Source organism: Triticum urartu, chromosome 5, assembly GCF_003073215.2.
Source record: "Triticum urartu cultivar G1812 chromosome 5, Tu2.1, whole genome shotgun sequence".
NCBI classification, from domain to species: domain Eukaryota; kingdom Viridiplantae; phylum Streptophyta; class Magnoliopsida; order Poales; family Poaceae; genus Triticum; species Triticum urartu.
In genome coordinates this window covers 526,094,974-526,114,250 of record NC_053026.1, presented here as the reverse complement: position 1 = coordinate 526,114,250, position 19,277 = coordinate 526,094,974, and the positions used below count along the sequence as shown (strand labels likewise).

The following is a 19,277-nucleotide window of genomic DNA, read 5'->3' as shown; positions in this document are numbered from 1 at the left end:
GCCTAGCGTCACATGCAAACGAACGTGCTTGGTGTCCAGGAGCAGTTGGAAGATGAAATAGCTTGTCTTGGCTGCTAGGGGTACACGGACAAGTGCTAGCAATGGATAAGGAAAATAATTTTGCAAGGAATCAGGTTTGCACGAAAGTTTTTTCTGTCAAGATTGCTAACAGGGTTCAAAGAGTATGTGGCGAGGATGGCGACGTGCGTATAAGGCTTGGAGGAGTCTGGAGCGCGCCGTGACAAGATCATGCAAACACAGGGCATCAAGCAATGCACGGAGATGTGCGGGGCAGACACGATGCAGGATGGAGCATGGTTGCAGTCGAACAAGTTCGGCTGGGTCGGACTGGACTGTCTGACGGACCGACATGGATGTTGGTCAAAGCAGAAGACGGGGTAATTTCAGCGACGACGACATAGAAGCATGATGCTGATGGTGACCAACTTCTGGGGCGTGGAAACACGTGGTGCGGGCCTGAGGGCTTGTGCGGCTTCGACAGACTATGGCGCTGGGTTGATTCAAGACGGTGCACATGAGAGCTTGGAGTCGACAGGGCGCGGGAGGGTGGCACGTACAACCACCATGGAGTCATGTTGAAGGTGGAGCTGGAGTCAGACAGATGACTTCACTTTGTGCTGATGGAGGGGCTACGGCGTAAGAATTCGGAGAGTCGAAGCCTATTTCAGCAGGATAGCGAGAGACACGTGGATCGGACTGGGTACCAGTGGTCTGATGGAGACGTGATACTCGGCATCGGTCGGTGATGATCGGTGGTTCTCTGCAGTGGCGGTTGAGGGAGTGTGGCTAGATACTCGGGAGACTCGACCAGGACAGCAGAGGCTCGACGCGGTGATAGCGGCGAGGCATGCGGTAAGCACGGGACACAACGACAGATCAAGGCACTAATGGTGAGACGTGTGGTCAGACAAAGTGTGCAGGGGTGCTGAAGCAGTGTTGACGAATACCAGATTCAAGTTGGTGACTAGGTCTATCGGTGCTAGTTGATGGACAGGAGTTGACCGTGGAGAATCTGAGAAAGTGGCGGAAAGTCTGAAATTGTCGAAAGCTGAGAGAGTACATGGCCGTATATTCTGTGGTGTTCAGTGCACATGGGAAAGTGCGGATGACAAGTGCAGAAGGAGGCGGAGTGCTATAGCAGTGGGACATGTCAGAGACTATCCGGGGAAAAAAGGATGAGACAACTGCGAATTTGACTCAGGGTGACACAGGGCGACGGTGAAATTCCTTCAAGTTTCAGACAGACGGTCAAGAAAGAGCAATGATGTTGAGTTCAGGTAACTCTTATATGTGGCGTCCAATATGTGAGTTGTTCACTTTCACACAGACAACGGTCGGTGTGTGATGGCGTTGAACGGATTCTTCGGAAGTTGGGAGCACAATGTAGAGTAATGAGGAACTTAATTTTGCTCCAGTGTTGACTGTGAAGAAGACAAGAAGGGACTACAGTTGCAGGTGGAGTCGCGTGGAGTCTGGAAGTAGCAGTGGTGCTCATGGCGTATCTCAAGTCCAATGTACATGGAGGTTCGACGCACGGACGAATTCAAGGTGGTAGAGAATATTCGCCAAGGTGGAGTTTGTTAGAGTTGTGTCGAATATTATTGTACAAGTTAGGTTACAGTTGGACTTGGAGTCGTATGGTGTGTAGATAGGATGAGGAGTCGTGTCCTAGCAGGACACTTGTATCCTAGTCCTCTCATATATAGCGGGGGTAGACACACGATGTAACCTATACCAACATAATAGTACGGGCACGCGGGGGAGCCGGCGGCGTGTGCCGGCGCCCGGGAGGAAGGGGTGCGGTATTGTAGCGGTGTCATGGGGAGGAATGCCCGTAGTCAGGCCCCGGGGACGTAGCCATGATGGTGAACCTCGTTAACAAATCTCGGTGTCATGCCTCGTGTGATTGCTTGGTCCTCGGTAGATCGACGGAGTGCCTCGGATTTATTCTAACAGCATCAACCCACATGTAAAATATACAGTATTTATTCTGCCCCACAGAGATCAAATCAAATGTGATATGTGGAACACAAAAGACAGTACACTTATTTTTATGAAGAAAGAGGCAATTTAAATGAAAGTATGAAACACAAGCATTCAGCAGGGAATCGGCTGAATCAGAATTCTTTAACGTGGAGTAGGGAGAGATCAAGCCTGCTTATTTTATCCTTTCTCGGAGTGCAACTTATGTGACTTGAAAATTATACTACTCCCTCCATCCGAAAATTCTTGTCACTCGAACGGATGTATCTAGAACTGAAATATGTTTAGATACATTTATTTGAGCGATAAGTATTTCCGCACGAAGGCAGTACTAATTTTTTTCTCAAATATGAGCTCAACGGTATAACTTTTATTAGGTATAACCCACGTTTGGTTTGTTAAAGGAATACCCCCGGCTGTTAAATTGATGGTCAAAGTTAGATTTTGAAATGTTTGTGCGCCTTATTCATTTAAGTGGAGGGAGTAGTAAACTTATGTCAGACGTCTCGAATTCCTCCATGTACTTGCGTCAGCGTGAGCCCCCAGCTGAATGCTCTATCAATGATAGCTTCCCATCGGCAAGCAGCTAGCAATTCAGTATCAGTATAAATCTCTCACACACTGTCAGAATATCGGTCTTTCCATTCCACAATTTTGCACACTATCCGCGTCTATAACAACTTAGACAACTGAGAACACAATCCACAAACTTACATGGATTGGAGGGTTGCAATTATGCGCCGTATCAACAGGCCATGAGGCACTCGCCTCCACGTGCTTCACAGCTCACGCTAGTGGCGTGCCATCGCTACAGCCGGTGAGCCTCCACCTGATCCCTTCTGAGAGAGGCATCCATTTGTCAGCACCACATGCTTTTTTGTCCCAATCGTATGTATGTTCTCCCTGAATCATATAGTGTCATAAAATAATTTCTATATATAAACTGAAAGTTGCTACGCAGGGACGACAATAATTTACCAAATGTACACAATTCTGAAAGATAGTTATTCACCTTCAAATAGCATGGACAATATAAATAAGAAGTGAATAGTTTGATAAGAAACCTCTTGCCATGTCAGTAGACATTACTGGAAGTCATTGCATTCTACCTACAGCTCCATGATCCTCATTATAATCTGGAAGCTGGAATTGCACAATAACACTCATGGGTCCCCAGCTTCGAAGCAGGCTAATTGATTTCTTAAAACATTTGTAAGTGGACAAGAATGAACCAATACATGACAATGTATTACACACCCATCCTTCTTTCTTGGAGCCTCTATACACAGAGACCACGTATGAATAGAAATTAGAACGAATTGTCCGTCTAATTGGTTCAAACTGAATATTGACAGAAGAAAATGACACAATACATGCTTCTCATGCACTGAATATTAATCTGCAAATAGAAATCCGACAACACCAAATTTGACAATTAAATTAACAAATCAGTCCACATTCCTCAGTTTGTAATCACTGAAGCAAATGTCTAAATATCTGCATCTAATTATTAGAAATAAGAACAAAGCCTCGCTACTATCTCGGCACACATCTAAGAAATACAGATGAAGAAGCCAACTTCAGTTTGATGACCCATAGTTACCCGATTATTGTTGTAGTGGCTAGGAAGATGGGGATGTTAACTGAAGCCTCACCAACAATGGTTGTGATTTGATTACGACAGGGGACGGGAGCCCAAGACAGTCTGGCACGCAGCCGCTGCCCCATCTTTCCACTTCAATTGATGTTCTGTTACCACCTAGCTGTTCACAATGCATTTGTATCAATCCCTTTGGTACCACCTAGCTGTTCACAATGCATTTGTATCAATTCCTTTGGTTGAAAGGCAACTCAATCCCTTTGGTTGAAACGCAAGGCAAATGTGAAACAAAGTCTAAGGGGGCCAAAATTCATCAGAACGCAAAAAGGTAGGTAGTCTGTAGTCTGCAGATTAGGAACAGTTGAGATTCAGTGTACAAGAAACTTACTTGCGGCCAACGGGGAGCAGAAGAGGAACAGCAGTGCGGAGGTCAAGCTGAAGCTCAACTCCCGCGGCGAAGGGCGCGGCGACTCTCTCCCGCGGCGAAGGGATGAACGGCAGGGGGCGGCGGGTCTCTCCTGCGGCGAGAGGAGGAACAGCAGGGGGCGGCTCTCTCCCGCGGCGAAGGGAGGAATGGCGGGGGGCGGCGGCTCCCTCCCGCGGCGAAGGGAGAAACGGCGGGTGGGCGGCGGCTCCCTTCCGCGGCGAAGGGAGGAACGGCGAGTGGGCGGCGGCTCCCTCCCGCGGCCAGACGACGAACGGCGGGGGGTGGGGGGCGCGGCGGCTCTATCCCGCGGCGAGAGGTCGTGCGGCCTGCGGCCGTGTTGTGGCGTCAGTTGGGGGAGAGGTCGTGCGTGGCTTGATGCGTTAGTGTTAGTGGCTTGTGGCGTCAGTCGTACGATGGTGAGGGTTAGCGATCGATGGGTTAGTGGCTTGATGCGTGGCTTGCAGCGTTAAACATCGGAGGATTAAGAGCCATTAGATTTTGATGATGAATGGATGTGATTATTTGAATCTGCCCCTTTCTTTTTTTTATAGTGGTAGTAGATATACAGATAGCTGTTGTCAGAATCTTGACGATTTTTGCTGGTGCAGAATATATTGAACCTTGCTCTCTTGCTATTTTTTGTTTGTTCTTTCTGGATATTGTGGATATATATGCTGACAAACAGGAACACAATCAACCGTCAGCAAACAAGATGACGTGTCAGTACTTGACGCCTTGGGTTTTCTTACACTATCTCCCTGATTGCTTGAGCTCGACGCCGTGTTCCCCTCCCCTGCACGCAACGAGCCTGGCTGTGAGGAAACGGTTGAATCTTAGCAGGCCTAACTGGATGGTGCTTTAGACATTGTGCATGCCAAAATTTGATTGTAGGCCAGACAATCAAACAAACCAAAACTTGTGGTGGAGCTTGATAACAGGCTCACCTAGATTCATGTGTCTTCTGCTGGCACCGGACATGCAAGTTGTGATAACTCTCGCACATGTAAAGTTCACAAGCTCGGAGTGATTGGACCTATTGGCACATGGGTGCACTAATCTTGCTCCTAGGCATACAAAGGTAGTACTGCCTTCAGGTCAGGTTTGAGTCACAACGTTCCCTGTGCGTGCGGGCACTGGACATCCGAACTAGACCAGGATTGCTATTTCTTCTGCTGCTACCCAACCGCCATGGAAAAAGTTTGCATCCTGGAATTTTCTGATGCCGCTCATTCATATCTTTATCACCCTAACAACATATGGACCGTTATGATGCATTATCTTCTTCACGAGCCTTCCTCGCCACAAAGTAATAAAATAAATCATTTCAAAATGAAGCCAAGATTGCGAGTCTCACTGACTAGCCGTGACCTATGAGTAATTCAACATGGGTGTGTGACTGTGGTGCAAGTGGTGAGGAAAGTGGGGGGGGGGGGGGGGGGGGGGGGGGGGGGGGGGGGGGGGGGGGAATGGAGCTACTCTTATAGGTCCACATGACCTTCAATATTTCCATCTGTCAAAGATTTGTGGCAGCCTCCAATGCTTTCTTTATGTGGCTCCCCGATAACCAAAAGTGATGGCACACTATACATCATTATGAATCTAAAAAACACATCATTATGTGTCTGACCTCACCTACCATGCATCGTGGTAAAGACTTATTTTCCACATTGTAAACAAATTAGTATTATGTACACTTGTCAGAGTAGTATGTGCCTTTACAACCCCGCAAAAAAAGGTGCCTTCACAAAATTCCGGGTGAAGACAAAAATGTTACTCAGTCCGTTCAGGTGCATAAGGCTAGTAATAGTCGGAGTAACTTAGGTAGTAACATAGCGCACTTTGAATTTTTTTTGCTTATGTGGCAAATAGTTAATGAGAAGTGATAACATAATACTATGTTACTGTAACATAGCACTTACCAAGACAACATTAGTCTACAAGCTATTAAATGAAGCCATATATGATACTAATAGTGTCATATACATGATACTAGTATAAGTTACTTCCCACTATGACCAGCCTAAGGGCAAAGACAATAGCACAGCCGGCTGCTGGTTGTACAGCAATGCCACATCATCATAAAGCCTTCTCTCATGTAGTAGTCTGACGTTTAGGCGGGCCATAGTGGGGGTAACATAAGTAGTATTACGTACTTGGGACTCGCAAACATGCTTATGTGGCAGGCAATTAAAGAAAAAAGAGATGATTATAGTAACATAGGTAGATATCGTAACATAATAAATGTGGTGCTATTATGTGTCATGCATGGCAATAAATGAAACCACCTATGATACTAATCTGTGATACTATGTACTATAGAGGTAGTAATATAGACTAGTAACATATGCATGTTACTAGTCTAAGTTACTCCCCACTATGACCAGCCTTAGGCTGGCTATTAGCTTGGCTCCATTTAATATTGCTTGCAAGTGCATATGATCTGCTGGGATGGAGAGCGCCGGCTCTAGCGCTCGCCGCGGGCTGGAAGCGGGCGCAAAGCTCTCGTATCTTGTGCTGCAGCCGGGCGCTTGACGAAGCACCCGTTCACTTCTCACTCCCTCTTTCTCTCCCCTCCAGGTGTGATTTGGCTGATGTGGATGGACTTATAGCCAGCTGAGTCAGCCTTACTATATTTGCTCTAAGTCATCTTATGTTGTGATCATGACCAAGATGGAGGGAAAAACAAGATGACTTAATGTTTATTTGCTAATTGGCCACTACATGTCGTGTTTGATAGTCTCAAGTCATTAAAAGCATGCACGCTCCACATCTTTTATTGGTCAATTCCTTTACTTATGTCAAGAAACAAGAAACAAGGTGAAAGTTAATGCACCGCGCCTAAGTGTTTTGAGATTATTTGGTTTTCTTATACACCTAGACGAAGGGAGTATGGACTTTGCAAATGTAAAACAATTTAAAATGTATGCTTATTATTACCCATCCTTTTCTTTGCTCAACCCAGGTGAACTCTTACCATTATAAAAAATATGTCAAAAATACACATTAAATACTCCAAGGCATGCATTCCTAGCAACCCTTAAAACTACTCAAATTTTACTTTGTGTCTCTATCTTCATTTTATATTTCTATGTTATTTAGTCATCTTGATTGTTGGAAATGGTTGAGACTTTCATTTTATATAGAGAGTGAAAACCCAAGCTAACGATTTTGTTATTGTTTATTTTGTCCCCAACTGAGGCTCTTTCAAGTTGTTTTTTTTAAATCTCTTGCATCTTTTAATCAGAAATTCGCACGAGCACGTGGGCGCAGGGTCACGCACCTGCCTAGGTGTGCCCAGTCGGACGATTTCTTCAAGGATGCGAAGTTGTTGGATTTCCCAGGAGGGCACAAACAAGTTTTTAAGTTTTAGTTTCTTAAACTTGGGGATTTTGTCATTCTTTCAAACAAGTTTTATTAGATAAAACTTGGTGAAGTTTTAAGAAGTAATCAAAATGTATTCAAAGGTGGTCGTATTTCAAAGTCCTCGTCACAAGGAACACGATTATATGAGGACGGAACTTAATTTGACTTTTGGTTCAAAAGATATAAAAGATTCAAAATCGAAAGCCAAACGAAAAATGGGGTGTGCCTGCCATAAATCATCTCTCATCTCTTTATGGCACTCCAACTTTCCTAGTTGACACCACCCAAATGCTCGTGAGTAGTCTCCAAATTCTAAGACCCTTGCTTCCTCGTAAATATTTCTAAAATGACTATAACTCCTAACTTTACCTAGGCCTTTTGTTAACAACCAGGACAAATCTTAGCCTCAAGTGATTTATGGTCCAAAGTCATGACATCGGTGTGGTAAGACTGTGGAGATGTTGTTGCGATGCATGTCCAATTTAGATGTATAGCACTGGGATTTTCTTCCTTCTTTCTAAGTCATTTTTATGCCATCACCGCATACATTTAAAAAAATAAGAATACATGGTTGTCATTCAACACGCTACTGCCATAAGGGCGAGCAAATCTGTCGCCTCCCAACTCCAGCCGCCACTGCCTCAGACCCCCTCCTCGTCACCATCCGGCAGCCCCGTCGGCAGCAAGAGGAGTGGGGACCCGTCGGTCTCGTTTTCTTTTCTTAGGTTTTTCTTCTTTGATGGCGTCGACGAGGTGGCGGCGGCAATGGCATGTTGGAATAAGGTCTCTCCGGTCCCTCCCTACCTTGATGACGTCTGATCCGGCGCTGATAAAGGGCATGTGAGAGTTTGTGTTCCCAAATCTGTTGGTTCCCTTCAGATCTTGGTAGTTCATGTCTCTTTCAAGGAGAGCTTTTGACTATCTATTGTTGTGGCGCCTTTGGTATCTTCTTTTGTGTTGTTCTGTGGCTTGACTTCATTTCTTCAACTCTCTGAACTGGTGGTGATGGATCGCAAGCCTGTCCTGCTTAGCATGATGCTCTAGCCGATGTTGTTTTAACAATTTTTGGATCTCATCTCAGGAGGCGAGTGGCTATTGCGGTCTTCAAAGCCTGGTATGGCAAGGGTGTTCGCATGTGTCACTTTTTGTTTGTTTTTAGTTCAGTGCAATTCCGAATCTCCGGAGGGAGGTGTACAATCAGAGAAAGAAGAAGACTAATATGCTTTTAATGTAATTATATTTTTTTACTGGTCTTTCTACGCTCAGATTCATTTCCATTGTACTAGCATTTGTTTTCTTAGATATTAATCAGATCTAAGATTTCCTTTGGGTGTCTATTAAAAAGGAATATATGGTTGTCAGCATCAATCAATGTGAGGTTGGGGATTATACTCCTTTTCATAGAAAGAGTAAAAAATGGTCAGCATAAAAATTGCGTATTAAAATAATGAAAACACTACAACATCATAGGTATCAAGAAAATGTGTTATATAATTCAAGAGATATCTTCCTCTCTAGGCTTATTTTTTAGGGAAAGCCATAATGGCGGTTTATATTTGGTGCGCAAAAAATGATACATAGTTTGTTAACACATCCACTAGAAAACCCGGAGGCTGTGATTTTCAAACAATGGTTGGAGAGGGCTCTAAGTTCCTAGCCAACAAATTTGCCGCCACATTAACCTCCCTAGGGCAGTCATAAAACAAAATGGAAATAAAATTGCTAAAAAGGAACATTCTTCATAAAATTGGGGCTGCATGTCCTAGCGAAATTCCACCACCTTACATGATCTCTACAGCCTCCATGTAGTCGGCCATGACACAAATTCTGTTGCACCCAACTTCATTTTCAAGGAGGAGCCCATCTCGTAGACCTCAAGCTTCCGTCGTAGCTGCATCGTCTACAAATGGGATATCACTGCATGATGCTGCCACAAAGAAACCGACCTCATCTCGAAGGATTGCACCCGTGCCACCTGCTTCCCTGTCGGATCAAAGGTAGCGTCGACATTGAGTTTGAGAATTCCCTCTGGTGGATTACCCCGACCATGTCTCTTTAACTTTGCTTGCTTCGAGTTTGCCTTGGAAAACCTTTTAGCAAGAGCAGATATTGCTTGTGTTGACCTGCTTGGTTCACAGACATGCTTGCCATGAGTGTAGCAGCGTCTTTCCCACCATACGTTCCATACTGTAGTAGCTACAAGATAGCTACACTGCACATCGGTAACATGGGCCATGGTAACGTTCGTTGGCATTAACAGATTGGCCAACACCGAGCCACTTTCCCTCTCCATGTCACATGCCTCCTGTACCACATCTTGAATCCCCATGAGCCTCCAAATTTCCTGTAGCCTAGGACACAGGAACATTGCATGTATAATGCTTTCACAATCTGAAGTGCATAGGGGGCGTTGAGAGGTCGTGATCATATGTCTGTTTGCGAAGACTCTAAGAAACGTACTCCATACATGTATTTTGATATTTTCCGGCACAAGCTACTTCCAAATGGTATGCCAAAATGGACTAGTAATTGAGGCTTGTATAGAGTTAGTCATCAACAACTTTCGTCTATGTTGATGCTCCCATTCTTCATGGTATGCCGATGTGACCGAAAATTTTCCACTCCTGTTAAAGTGCCATGATACGAAGTCATTCATCATTCCCAGAGCCAATGGATATCTAATATACCTTGCAAATCAATAGGCTAAAAAAACTCCGATATAAACTGTTCATCCTACACTCTGGTCTTTGTATCAATAAGCTCCTAAACTTTTGTGACCACAATGTTACCTCTTGGTGTCATTACCTTGTGTGTAGGGCTGGTTGGTATCCAGGGGTCTTCCCAAATATTAATTTCAGACCCATCACCAACTCTCCAGATATGCCCACACTTGAAAAACTAATACCACTCGAAAGTCTCTGCCACATATAAGAGCTCCCTTTCTTATGGCTCCAACACTGCTTTGCCAAAAGAGCTAGATTGAAGCAATGACCCACATTTTCCACCAAGCAAACCAGGCATGTGTTTTTCCAGATCATCATCTCCCCACTAGTATTTAGACATGGTTGTGATTATACTATTGCACAGCTCCATAGGATAACAATTTCTCCTTCCAACCTCTGATCTGCCTAGAACTCTATCAATGAGATGTTAGAAACTGTCTGTTTTGTCTACACTGACAAATGGAGGCAATCCCAAATATTTATCTGTAATGGCTTCCACCATGCTATTCAAAGCGGTGCATACCTCCACTCTCGTATCAACAAGGGCTTGGCTTCACTCACCAACTGTCCAGATGCTGCAAAATAATCATCCAGTGTTGTTTGCAGGCTGGTTGCAATGGCGCCATCTGCTCGGATGAGAATTAGCGAGTCATCCACGAATAAAAGGTGAGAGACCGAAGGAGCATCACGGCACACCTTGACTGCCATGATATTACTAGCCTCCTCCACATAACTGGTCACACTCATCAGCCCTCATCACAGAGCAAGAACAGATGTGGCGATAAAGGTCACCCTGTCTGAGTCCCTTGGATGAAATTAAAAAGTCGGTTAGTACATTGTTTACCCGTACCTGGTACTTCACCGAGCGTACACACTCGATGATCATGGCCACCCAATTTGGTGTGAACCCTAGGCGCAAAAGTATGGCCACCCTAGGCGCAAAAGTATGGCCACCAGGAAACTCATCCTCCCTAGGCTTTGCGCATGGATAGAGACGAGTCTTGTTTCAAGATGTTCTCTCGAGAGTTTGCCTCCCAAGACAAAACATGCACCGGTGCCTAGAATTAGACAAGATTTACAATCTAAACTAAACTCATATCTATTACGAGTACATCTATGTGCAACCACAACATATGCCTTTTGTATCTCACTTCATTGCCTTTTCCGTGCCCTAAATCTTACAGTTTCTCCTCCAGGGACAGTGGGAGGCAGGCTGGACCTCCATGCATCGGATAATTTCCTGGTGTCTCCTACTCCAAATGCATTCATTGGTATCTTAATCACACGTGATTGCATAACCACATTGTATTGCCTTGCGGAGAGCCTCGCCGCCATGAATTAAGAAAAAGATCATAACAACAGTACCTAAATTGTGAGTTTGCTCACTTTTTTCTTCTTTGGAGAAATATTGATAGAAAGTCTACTTGTGAATCGTGAGTGCATTCAACTGTGGTTGTGTGTGTGATGTGTGCGGGGAGGGGCATGGTGGGAGTGTGGGCACATCCAATATATAGGCCTCAACCCAATGACAAATAGCAAGAGGAGATTTGGAGTAAAAGATAGAACAAAGCACATCGTGACATAACCCCCTTCCTTCCCTCGCGTCGCCTTCCCTGGGCGATGCCAGGGGCCCCTCAACCAAAGCGCCGTAGGCCACCCCTCGCGCCTCCTCCTGCCACCGCTGCCGCCAGCGTGGCCCGCGCTGGCGACGGGCCCGGCGCCGAAGGCACCTGGGCAGGCGGAGGCTGCGGGATCCCATCTGAGGTGGCAGGGGCGGCACCTGTCATGGGAGTCCGAGGGCGGCGACCCTATGCCACGCGGCGATGGCTGCAGTTCCATGGCTGGCTGAGCGGCGGCCCTGAGATGGACGGCGGTGGTGGCAGCGCCCCATCTGGCAGGGTTGGCTGATCTGTGCGGAGATGGTGACGGCGGTGGCTGCGGATCCAACGCCCCGATCGGATCCGTAGCGGGGTGGCGTTGCGCCAACCGGCGGCGCGTGGAGGGACCGGTGAGGAGATGACGGATCTCCGCCGGAGTTCCGACGGCGGTCGTACGTCTTGGTGGCGAGGCTCCGCTCGGTTCCAGCCAGCCGAGAGAGATCGGGACGACTGTTGGGGAACGTAGTATTTCAAAAAATTTGGCTACGATCACGCGAGATCTATTTAGGAGAAGCATATCAACGAGCGGGGAGGGTGTGTTCAATATCTCGTAGACCGAAAGCGAAAGCGTTTAGTAACGTGGTTGATGTAGTCGAACGTCTTCGCGATCCAACTGATCAAGTACCGAAGACACGGCATCTCGGCGATCTGCACACGTTCAGCTCGATGACGTCCCTCGAACTCTAGATCCAGCTGAGCCTGGCTGTGAGGAAACGGTTGAATCTTAGTAGGCCTAGCTGGATGGTGCTTTAGACATTGTGCATGCCAAAATTTGATTGTAGGCCAGACAATCAAACAAACCAAAACTGCACCGTGCTGCCTGGCAGGGCAATATGCAGACTACCAAACGCGTTATAGAGAGCTAGGGCCACGCAAGTCAGGATGCCACATCAAGCGGCTGTATGTCTGGTAGAAAGTAGGACATCGACCTTTGCCTTCAGACTCCTACAAAAGGTATGGAATGAGTCGCCACTTAGCAAATTGGTTTGAGCTACAACATCTCTTGTGGTGGAGTTGGATAGCAGGCCCACCTAGATTGATGTGTCTTCTGCTGGTAGCGGACATGCAACTTGTGACAACCCTCCCACACGTAGAGTGCACAAGCTCGGAGTGATTGGACCTATTGGCAGATGGGTGCACTAACCTTGCTCCTCGGCATACAAAGGCAGTGCTGCCTTCAGATCCGTGAAAGGTATGAGTCGCAATATTCCCTGCGTGCGGGCATTGGACATCCGAACTAGACCAGGATTGTTATTTCTTCTGCAGTTACCGGACTGCCATGCAAAATTTCGCATCCTAGAATTTTCTGCTGCCGCTCATTCATATCTTTATCGCCCTAATAACATATATGACAGTCATGATGCATTATCATCTTGTTCGCAAGCCTTCCTTGCCACAGAATAATAAACCAAAACATTTCAAAATGTGGCCTAGATTGCGAGTCTGCTCACTGACTAGCCGTGACCTGTGAGTAATTCAGTGTGGGTGTGTGACTGTGAGTGGTGAGGAAAGTGGGGAAAATGGGTCGACTCATACACATCAATAACCAAAAGAGATGAGCACCGGACACATCATTATGCATCTAAAAAAATATCATTGTGAGTCTGACCTCACCTATCATGCATCGTGGTAAAGGCTTATTTTCCACATTGTAAACAAATTATATTATGTACACTTGTCAGAGTAGTATGCGCCTTCCAAAATTCCGGGTAAAGGCAAAAATGTTATGGACATTGCAAAACTAAAACATTTCTAGTACCCATCCTTTTGTTTATTCACCCAGGTGAACTATTACAATTAAAAAAATCAAAATACACATTAAATACTCCAAGACATTGATTCCTAGCAACCCTTAAAACTATTCAAATTTTATTTTGTGTCTATCTTTTTTTTAGAAAGGAGGCGCTTGCCCGGTTTTAGCGAACCGAAGCCTTACAGCATTTACAACAAAGGAAATAGGAGGTAGTAGTAGCAAAGAAAAAAGAAAGTTCAATACAGAGCCAAAGGGCCAAGGCACGAGGCCGAGCAAAATAACCTAAAGCAACCACAAAAAGATAGATCATGTCACAAAATAATCCGTCCCTGATGATCAGTGGTGTTACGCCGAAGCTTCGACACAAGAGCCTTGAGCTTGTCCAGCAGTACCTCAATGATGGATGCATCCTCTGACTTTATTAAGAGCTTCCATAGCTGCAAGAAAAATTGTCATTTTGTATATGGCATCAGCAACATGTTTGATGAATTTTCCTTCAATTAAAGCTTTGTTTCTGATATGCCAAAGTGCCCATGGCATGACAGCGAAGATTAGCCAAGTAATCCTACGGGTGCGTCCTGACAAGCTAGACGATAACGTGTGAAACACCCCATACAATGTCGGTGCCCAGCTGCAATGTGTGACATCGCGTATAGAACCCCACAAGAACTGAGCAACTATGCATTTGAAAAAATGTTACTAGTGTCTTCGATCACGCTGTAGAGGGGACATCGGCCGTCCCCTAGGCCATGTCGCTTTTGTACCAGAACACCTGTAGGGAGCCAGTTCCGCACCAACTGCCACAGGATTCATTTTTTGGAATGAGCGCCTTCCAGATATCCATTGCTTGGAAAGGTGCAGCACCCTCATGCAAAGCGTGATACAAGGAACTAGTCGTGAACTGACCGGAAGGCTCTAGCTTCCACCGGAATTTGTCCGGCTCCGTAGTAGGTGAGATGGTTTGCAGTAAGACCACTAATTGGCCCCATTCTTGAATTTCTAACGGTCCTAGAGAGCGGCGGAATTGCGGACACAACTGTCCATTCCTCCAATTGTCGCTAACAAGAGCATTAGGGGCTATGGAAATTGCAAATAGCTGGGGAGAAATGTTGGCTAGTGGGTCTAGGCCGAGCCACACGTTTAACCAAAAGACGGTGGACTTGCCATTAACAATAGAGTGAATTGCACCCACTCGCAACAAGTGTCTGATCTTTCCTATTGCCTTTCAAAACTGGATCCGTTTCTACTAGAAGCCGTTGATACCGGGACATGCCTTAAGTACTTGTGTCGAATAATATCCAACCACAGACCACCTTGTCTAGTCAGAATTTTCCAGGCCCATTTAGTCATCAGACACCCTTCCATGTGTTTGGTATTCACAATACAGAGGCCCTCGACCTCCTTTGGTGCACGGATCGTACTCCAATGAACCATGTGACATTTCTGCTTCCCGAGTTATTTGCCCCAAAAGAACCGAGACCACACCGTATCCAATTTCGCGTGCACTCCGTCTTGGAGTAGGAAGAATCCCATGGTAATGATCAGAGTTGTTTTGCCACCCGTTGACTGGTATTTACCCACCCAAGGCTCCACTCGCTTAGCTACTCTTTCAGTAATGAATAGGAAGTCCTCGATGGTCAGATGCTTGTTTTTTTGTTTTTGTGGGCGTCAGATGCTTGTTTTTTTTTGTTTTTGTGGGCGTCAGATGCTTGTTTGTTAGAGGCATACCAGGTACTTGATTGGCACGGTGCCAAGTTTGCAATTCATAATATGTGGAAGCGTGAGGCGGTCCTCCAGACTTCCTTTTGTAACAAACTAGATGATTCCCCGCACGTTGTTGCGGGATTTATAGTAAGAAAAAATGGATATATGTTAGACAAATGAAAAATAAACCATTTGAATTTACCTTTTAAGCACATCGTATCGATGCAAAAAGAAAGCCATTTGATGAGACTGGACAATGCACGACTGGCTACTAAAGATTTCATTTAAAGAAATATGAACATTAGTCGATCGGTGCATGCTTCAGATTACAATGACTAAATATAGTGACCCTTTATAAGCTAAATATATATATAGTGACCCCGCCATCCATCTTTGCATCCAAAACATCTACGCACAAAGAACAATTACATGTATATATTTATGTATCAGAAATGAAATAGTCATTGGAAATTTCATTGGGAGGTAATCACTCTTCTTAGTTGCCTGCATCATAGCTCACTTTTTATCTTCATCTTGTGAGGACAACAAACAGTCAGTCACCAGGTGGTGGCATTTCAAAAGTGAAAAAAATAGTAAACGTTTAAGAAGAGTCAATGATAGTGAAAGCAGAAATATGCCCATTCATGTAGTACCATAATTTTTTCAAAAGAATTCAACCTCTACTACATTTAGTGAGGCAATATTAATTCAAATTAGCGAGAAGAATCCTGATGAAATAAATATAAAATAGTGATACTACTTGACTTAGTAAGGCAAGACCAGTCAACGAAGAAGGCTTTTAAATTTAGAGCGATGATGAACTTTGTTTCCATAATTACACATGGTATTCGATGAGCATTTCATTCTGTCCATTAATATTCATGGTTTGGGAAGTCAGGATAACCTGTTCCAACAACGATATGTATCCTAAGTCGAACAACTATGACAAAGAAGAGAGATAGTAAAATGAATCTTACAGATTCCGCAAAGTCGAACTTAAGAAATTCAATAGCAATCAAAGAATAAAAATCTGTAAAGGTAATTAAAGGACATGTTCTTACTTCGACAGATAGGGAAATGAGCATTAGAGAGCACATCCACCAAATTTGTCATCATATATAACAAATGAAAAATCATATGAAAATTACCGAAGATAGAGATTAGAAAGAAAAATAAGGAGTGATCACTACTGATGCTTCTCCATTGGAGTTTCGGCATCTTTCAAACAATCTGTATCCTGTTTCACAATACAATTTTTAGGTTCACGCAAGACTAATGAGAATGGACAGAAAAGATATGTTGATATTCCTCAAGTGTTTTTTTTCACCTTCCTTCAACTGTTCAGACCTATACTTGTTATTCTCATGTGCGCATATATCCTGAGTAACTCACGACATTAACACATGAAAATGACTGGAAGACAGTTGCAAAATTCTAACAAAAGTAACCTGCAAACATCAAGATATTTTGATTATTCAGAAATACATTAAGCACGCACACCAGTAACTACAAATAGAAGATGTGTTGAACCACAAAGAAGATTATGGGCGTGATACCATAAAAAAGTTGTGCATTTTTGTAAGGTAATTTCTTCAGAGGTATTCTTTAGCGATGCACAATACTACAATCCGTGCGATGCAATCCTGCTTATAGAATGGCGGAGCAAGAGTTGCCTCAAGTGGATTGGTAGCATTGCCAATCTCAAAGGGATTCAGTAACTCTAACTGACGCAACCTGCTTGAGCAAATGAGCTCAGTAGCGAATCTGCAAATGAGTTTACAATCTCCCAGAAAGCAAAGTTTCCACTCAAAACTTTTCATAAAACATAAAGTAATCAATTGGGGGAATCAACCTGCAAGGAAGGGTATGCACGCACACAAAGATTTGAGAATACAATACCCAAACATCAGTACATGAACCATAGCCACTTAGGTAGTCATTGCTCGTGGGGAGTTGTGGCAGCATAAATTTGGTCATTACTTGTGGCTCCAAGGGCTGGGATCAGTGTACGCACGCACGTATCAGGTACAGTTGGCGGCAGACCCCAAGGTATAGGGCGGATGAGGCATACCATGTGGTGCAGATCTTGATGGATCGGTGATCGCGAATCGAGAACAATGGCGACGAGTGGTCAGCTGTTGAACATGGCCAGGTACTCAAGTAGGAGAAGGATTGCGACCCTGCGGGCTGTGGCTGAGCGATGGAGGCGGCGGGCATCTCCCATGGATGGACGTCTGGGTCTAGAAGCTTCCACACCCCGCCTCCTCCTCGTGATTTGCCATCAGACGAAGGGCATGGACCGTCATAACTTCCTCTCCAACAAAAGCGCTAGTCAATGTGGTGAAGGCAGAAGCTTAAAGGGAGAACTCTAGTGGAGATGGAAGCTTAAAGGGGGAGTCGCTCCATCTGCTATTCGGTGGGAAGATGAATACGATCTAGTTATGGGCATCAATGGGTGGGAGAGTTAATTTGGAGATGGGTGGGGGAATAATTGGGGAGAACTGAGCCGGGATTACTCCTCCAACGTGCGGACATCAGCGGAAAGAAAAACTCTATGGGAGAAACACGATGACGTGGAAGACAAATACGCTGATGTGGCACGATGATGATGTGGATAGGCTGCATGACTAGAGAAATAGAATAGTGGGGATGAACTATTTTTGTATTATAGATGCCTCATATTTATCATAATTGATTTTAAGGCCAGAAATAGGTTCAAAGTACATGAGAAAAAACTTCAAGTTTACTAGGCGAAAGGGGTCATTCTTAATGATGATCAACGTTTGTGTCTCTATCTTGGTTTTATATTTGTACGTATTTTGTAATCTTCATTGTTAGAAAAGGTTGAGACTCTTATTCTATACAGAAAATGAAAACCCAAGCTAGCCATTTTGTTTATTTATTTTTTGTCCCTAACTGAGGCTCTTCCAAGTTAATTTTTTAACTCTTACATCTCTTTATTGGAAATACGTAGGGGCACGCACCTGCCTAGCCTTGCTCAGCCGCAGGATTGCTTTGTGGTACACGAAGTCATTTGTTTTCCTATGAGAGCACAACAAGTTTTAAGTTTTAGTTTCTAAAACTTGGGGATTTTGTCGTTTGGTCGAATCAAGATTTAGCAGTTGAAACTTGGTGAAGTTTTAAAAAGTCATCGAAATGTATTCAATAATCGTATTTCAAATTTCTCAACACAAGGAACATGATTATATGTAAACAAAACTTAACTGGATTTTGGTTCAAAAGATATAAAAGAGATTTCGCCTCCCAAGACAAGACATGCATCGGTGCCAAGAACTAGACAGGATTTACAGTCTAAACCAAACAAAAGCCAAGGCACCGAGGAGGTTCGTACCCCCTCGCATCGCCTCCCCTGAGCGACGCGAGGGGCCCAAACCCTAGTGCCGCCAGCCCTCCCTCGGCCATCCTCCTGCTGTCAGCGAGGTCCATGGTGGTGGTGGGCCCGGTGCCCAAGTTGCTAGGGCGGGTGGATCTGTAGCGGGATCCCCCTGAGGTGGCAAGGGCGGATCTTGTGGTGCGCCCATGGGCAGCAGGTATGGCGGCGCCCCTAGCCAGCGGGATGGGCTTCCATGCGTGCATGTGCGGCGGCGGCCAGCGGGATGGCCTTCCGTGCGTGCATGTGGTGACGGGGGCTGGCACCCCATTGCTAAAGTGGTGGATGACTGTACCTAGGATGGGTCGCAGTGGCCCCAAATCTGGCGGCCCGTCCAGACCCATAGTGGCGTAGTCTTGGCCGACCAGCGACGCATGGAGGGACCGGTGAGGGGCGGCTGGAGGCCCTCTGCCAGCATTCCGGCGGCAGCATTCATCTTCGTGGTGAGGCTCCGTACGGATCCAATCGGCTGCGAGATCGGGGTGACGCGACCTCTGGTGAAAATCGTGCCGACTGTGGTCGTGGCAGCGTCTGTAACATTGTTTCCCTCTCGAGGCATCATCGTTGCAGGTTGCGGCACCACGCTCGGGATTTGGGGTGGGGGGATCCTAGATCTGGGTCTCCCAGATCGGACGATCACGGCATCTTCAATAC

General features: G+C 45.3%; 1 protein-coding gene across 1 annotated transcript; it reads right to left on the bottom strand.

Moving 5' to 3' along the window:
* Positions 1-2,562: 2,562 nt before the first annotated feature.
* On the bottom strand, positions 2,563-18,967 carry LOC125507300 (serine/arginine repetitive matrix protein 1-like). Its single transcript, XM_048671924.1, has 5 exons — positions 18,585-18,967; positions 18,217-18,274; positions 3,993-4,488; positions 3,660-3,763; positions 2,563-2,907 (listed from the first exon to the last, which is right to left on the bottom strand). Exons 1-5 carry the CDS (start codon positions 18,965-18,967, stop codon positions 2,791-2,793), a joined length of 1,158 nt encoding a protein of 385 aa, XP_048527881.1. The 3' UTR covers positions 2,563-2,790.
* Positions 18,968-19,277: the final 310 nt, after the last annotated feature.

What these genes read in the sequence shown, in the direction of transcription:
- LOC125507300 (XM_048671924.1), bottom strand. Translation starts at nt 18,967, where the DNA reads ATGGGTCTGGACGGGCCGCCAGATTTGGGGCCACTGCGACCCATCCTA. An exon ending in GGCTGAGCAAGGCTAGGCAG is followed by an intron (nt 4,489 to 18,216) that starts GTGCGTGCCCCT and finishes TAACGCTGCAAG; the next exon opens with CCACGCATCAAGCCACTAAC. An exon ending in TCAAATCACAACCATTGTTG is followed by an intron (nt 2,908 to 3,659) that starts GTGAGGCTTCAG and finishes TATATGATTCAG; the next exon opens with GGAGAACATACATACGATTG.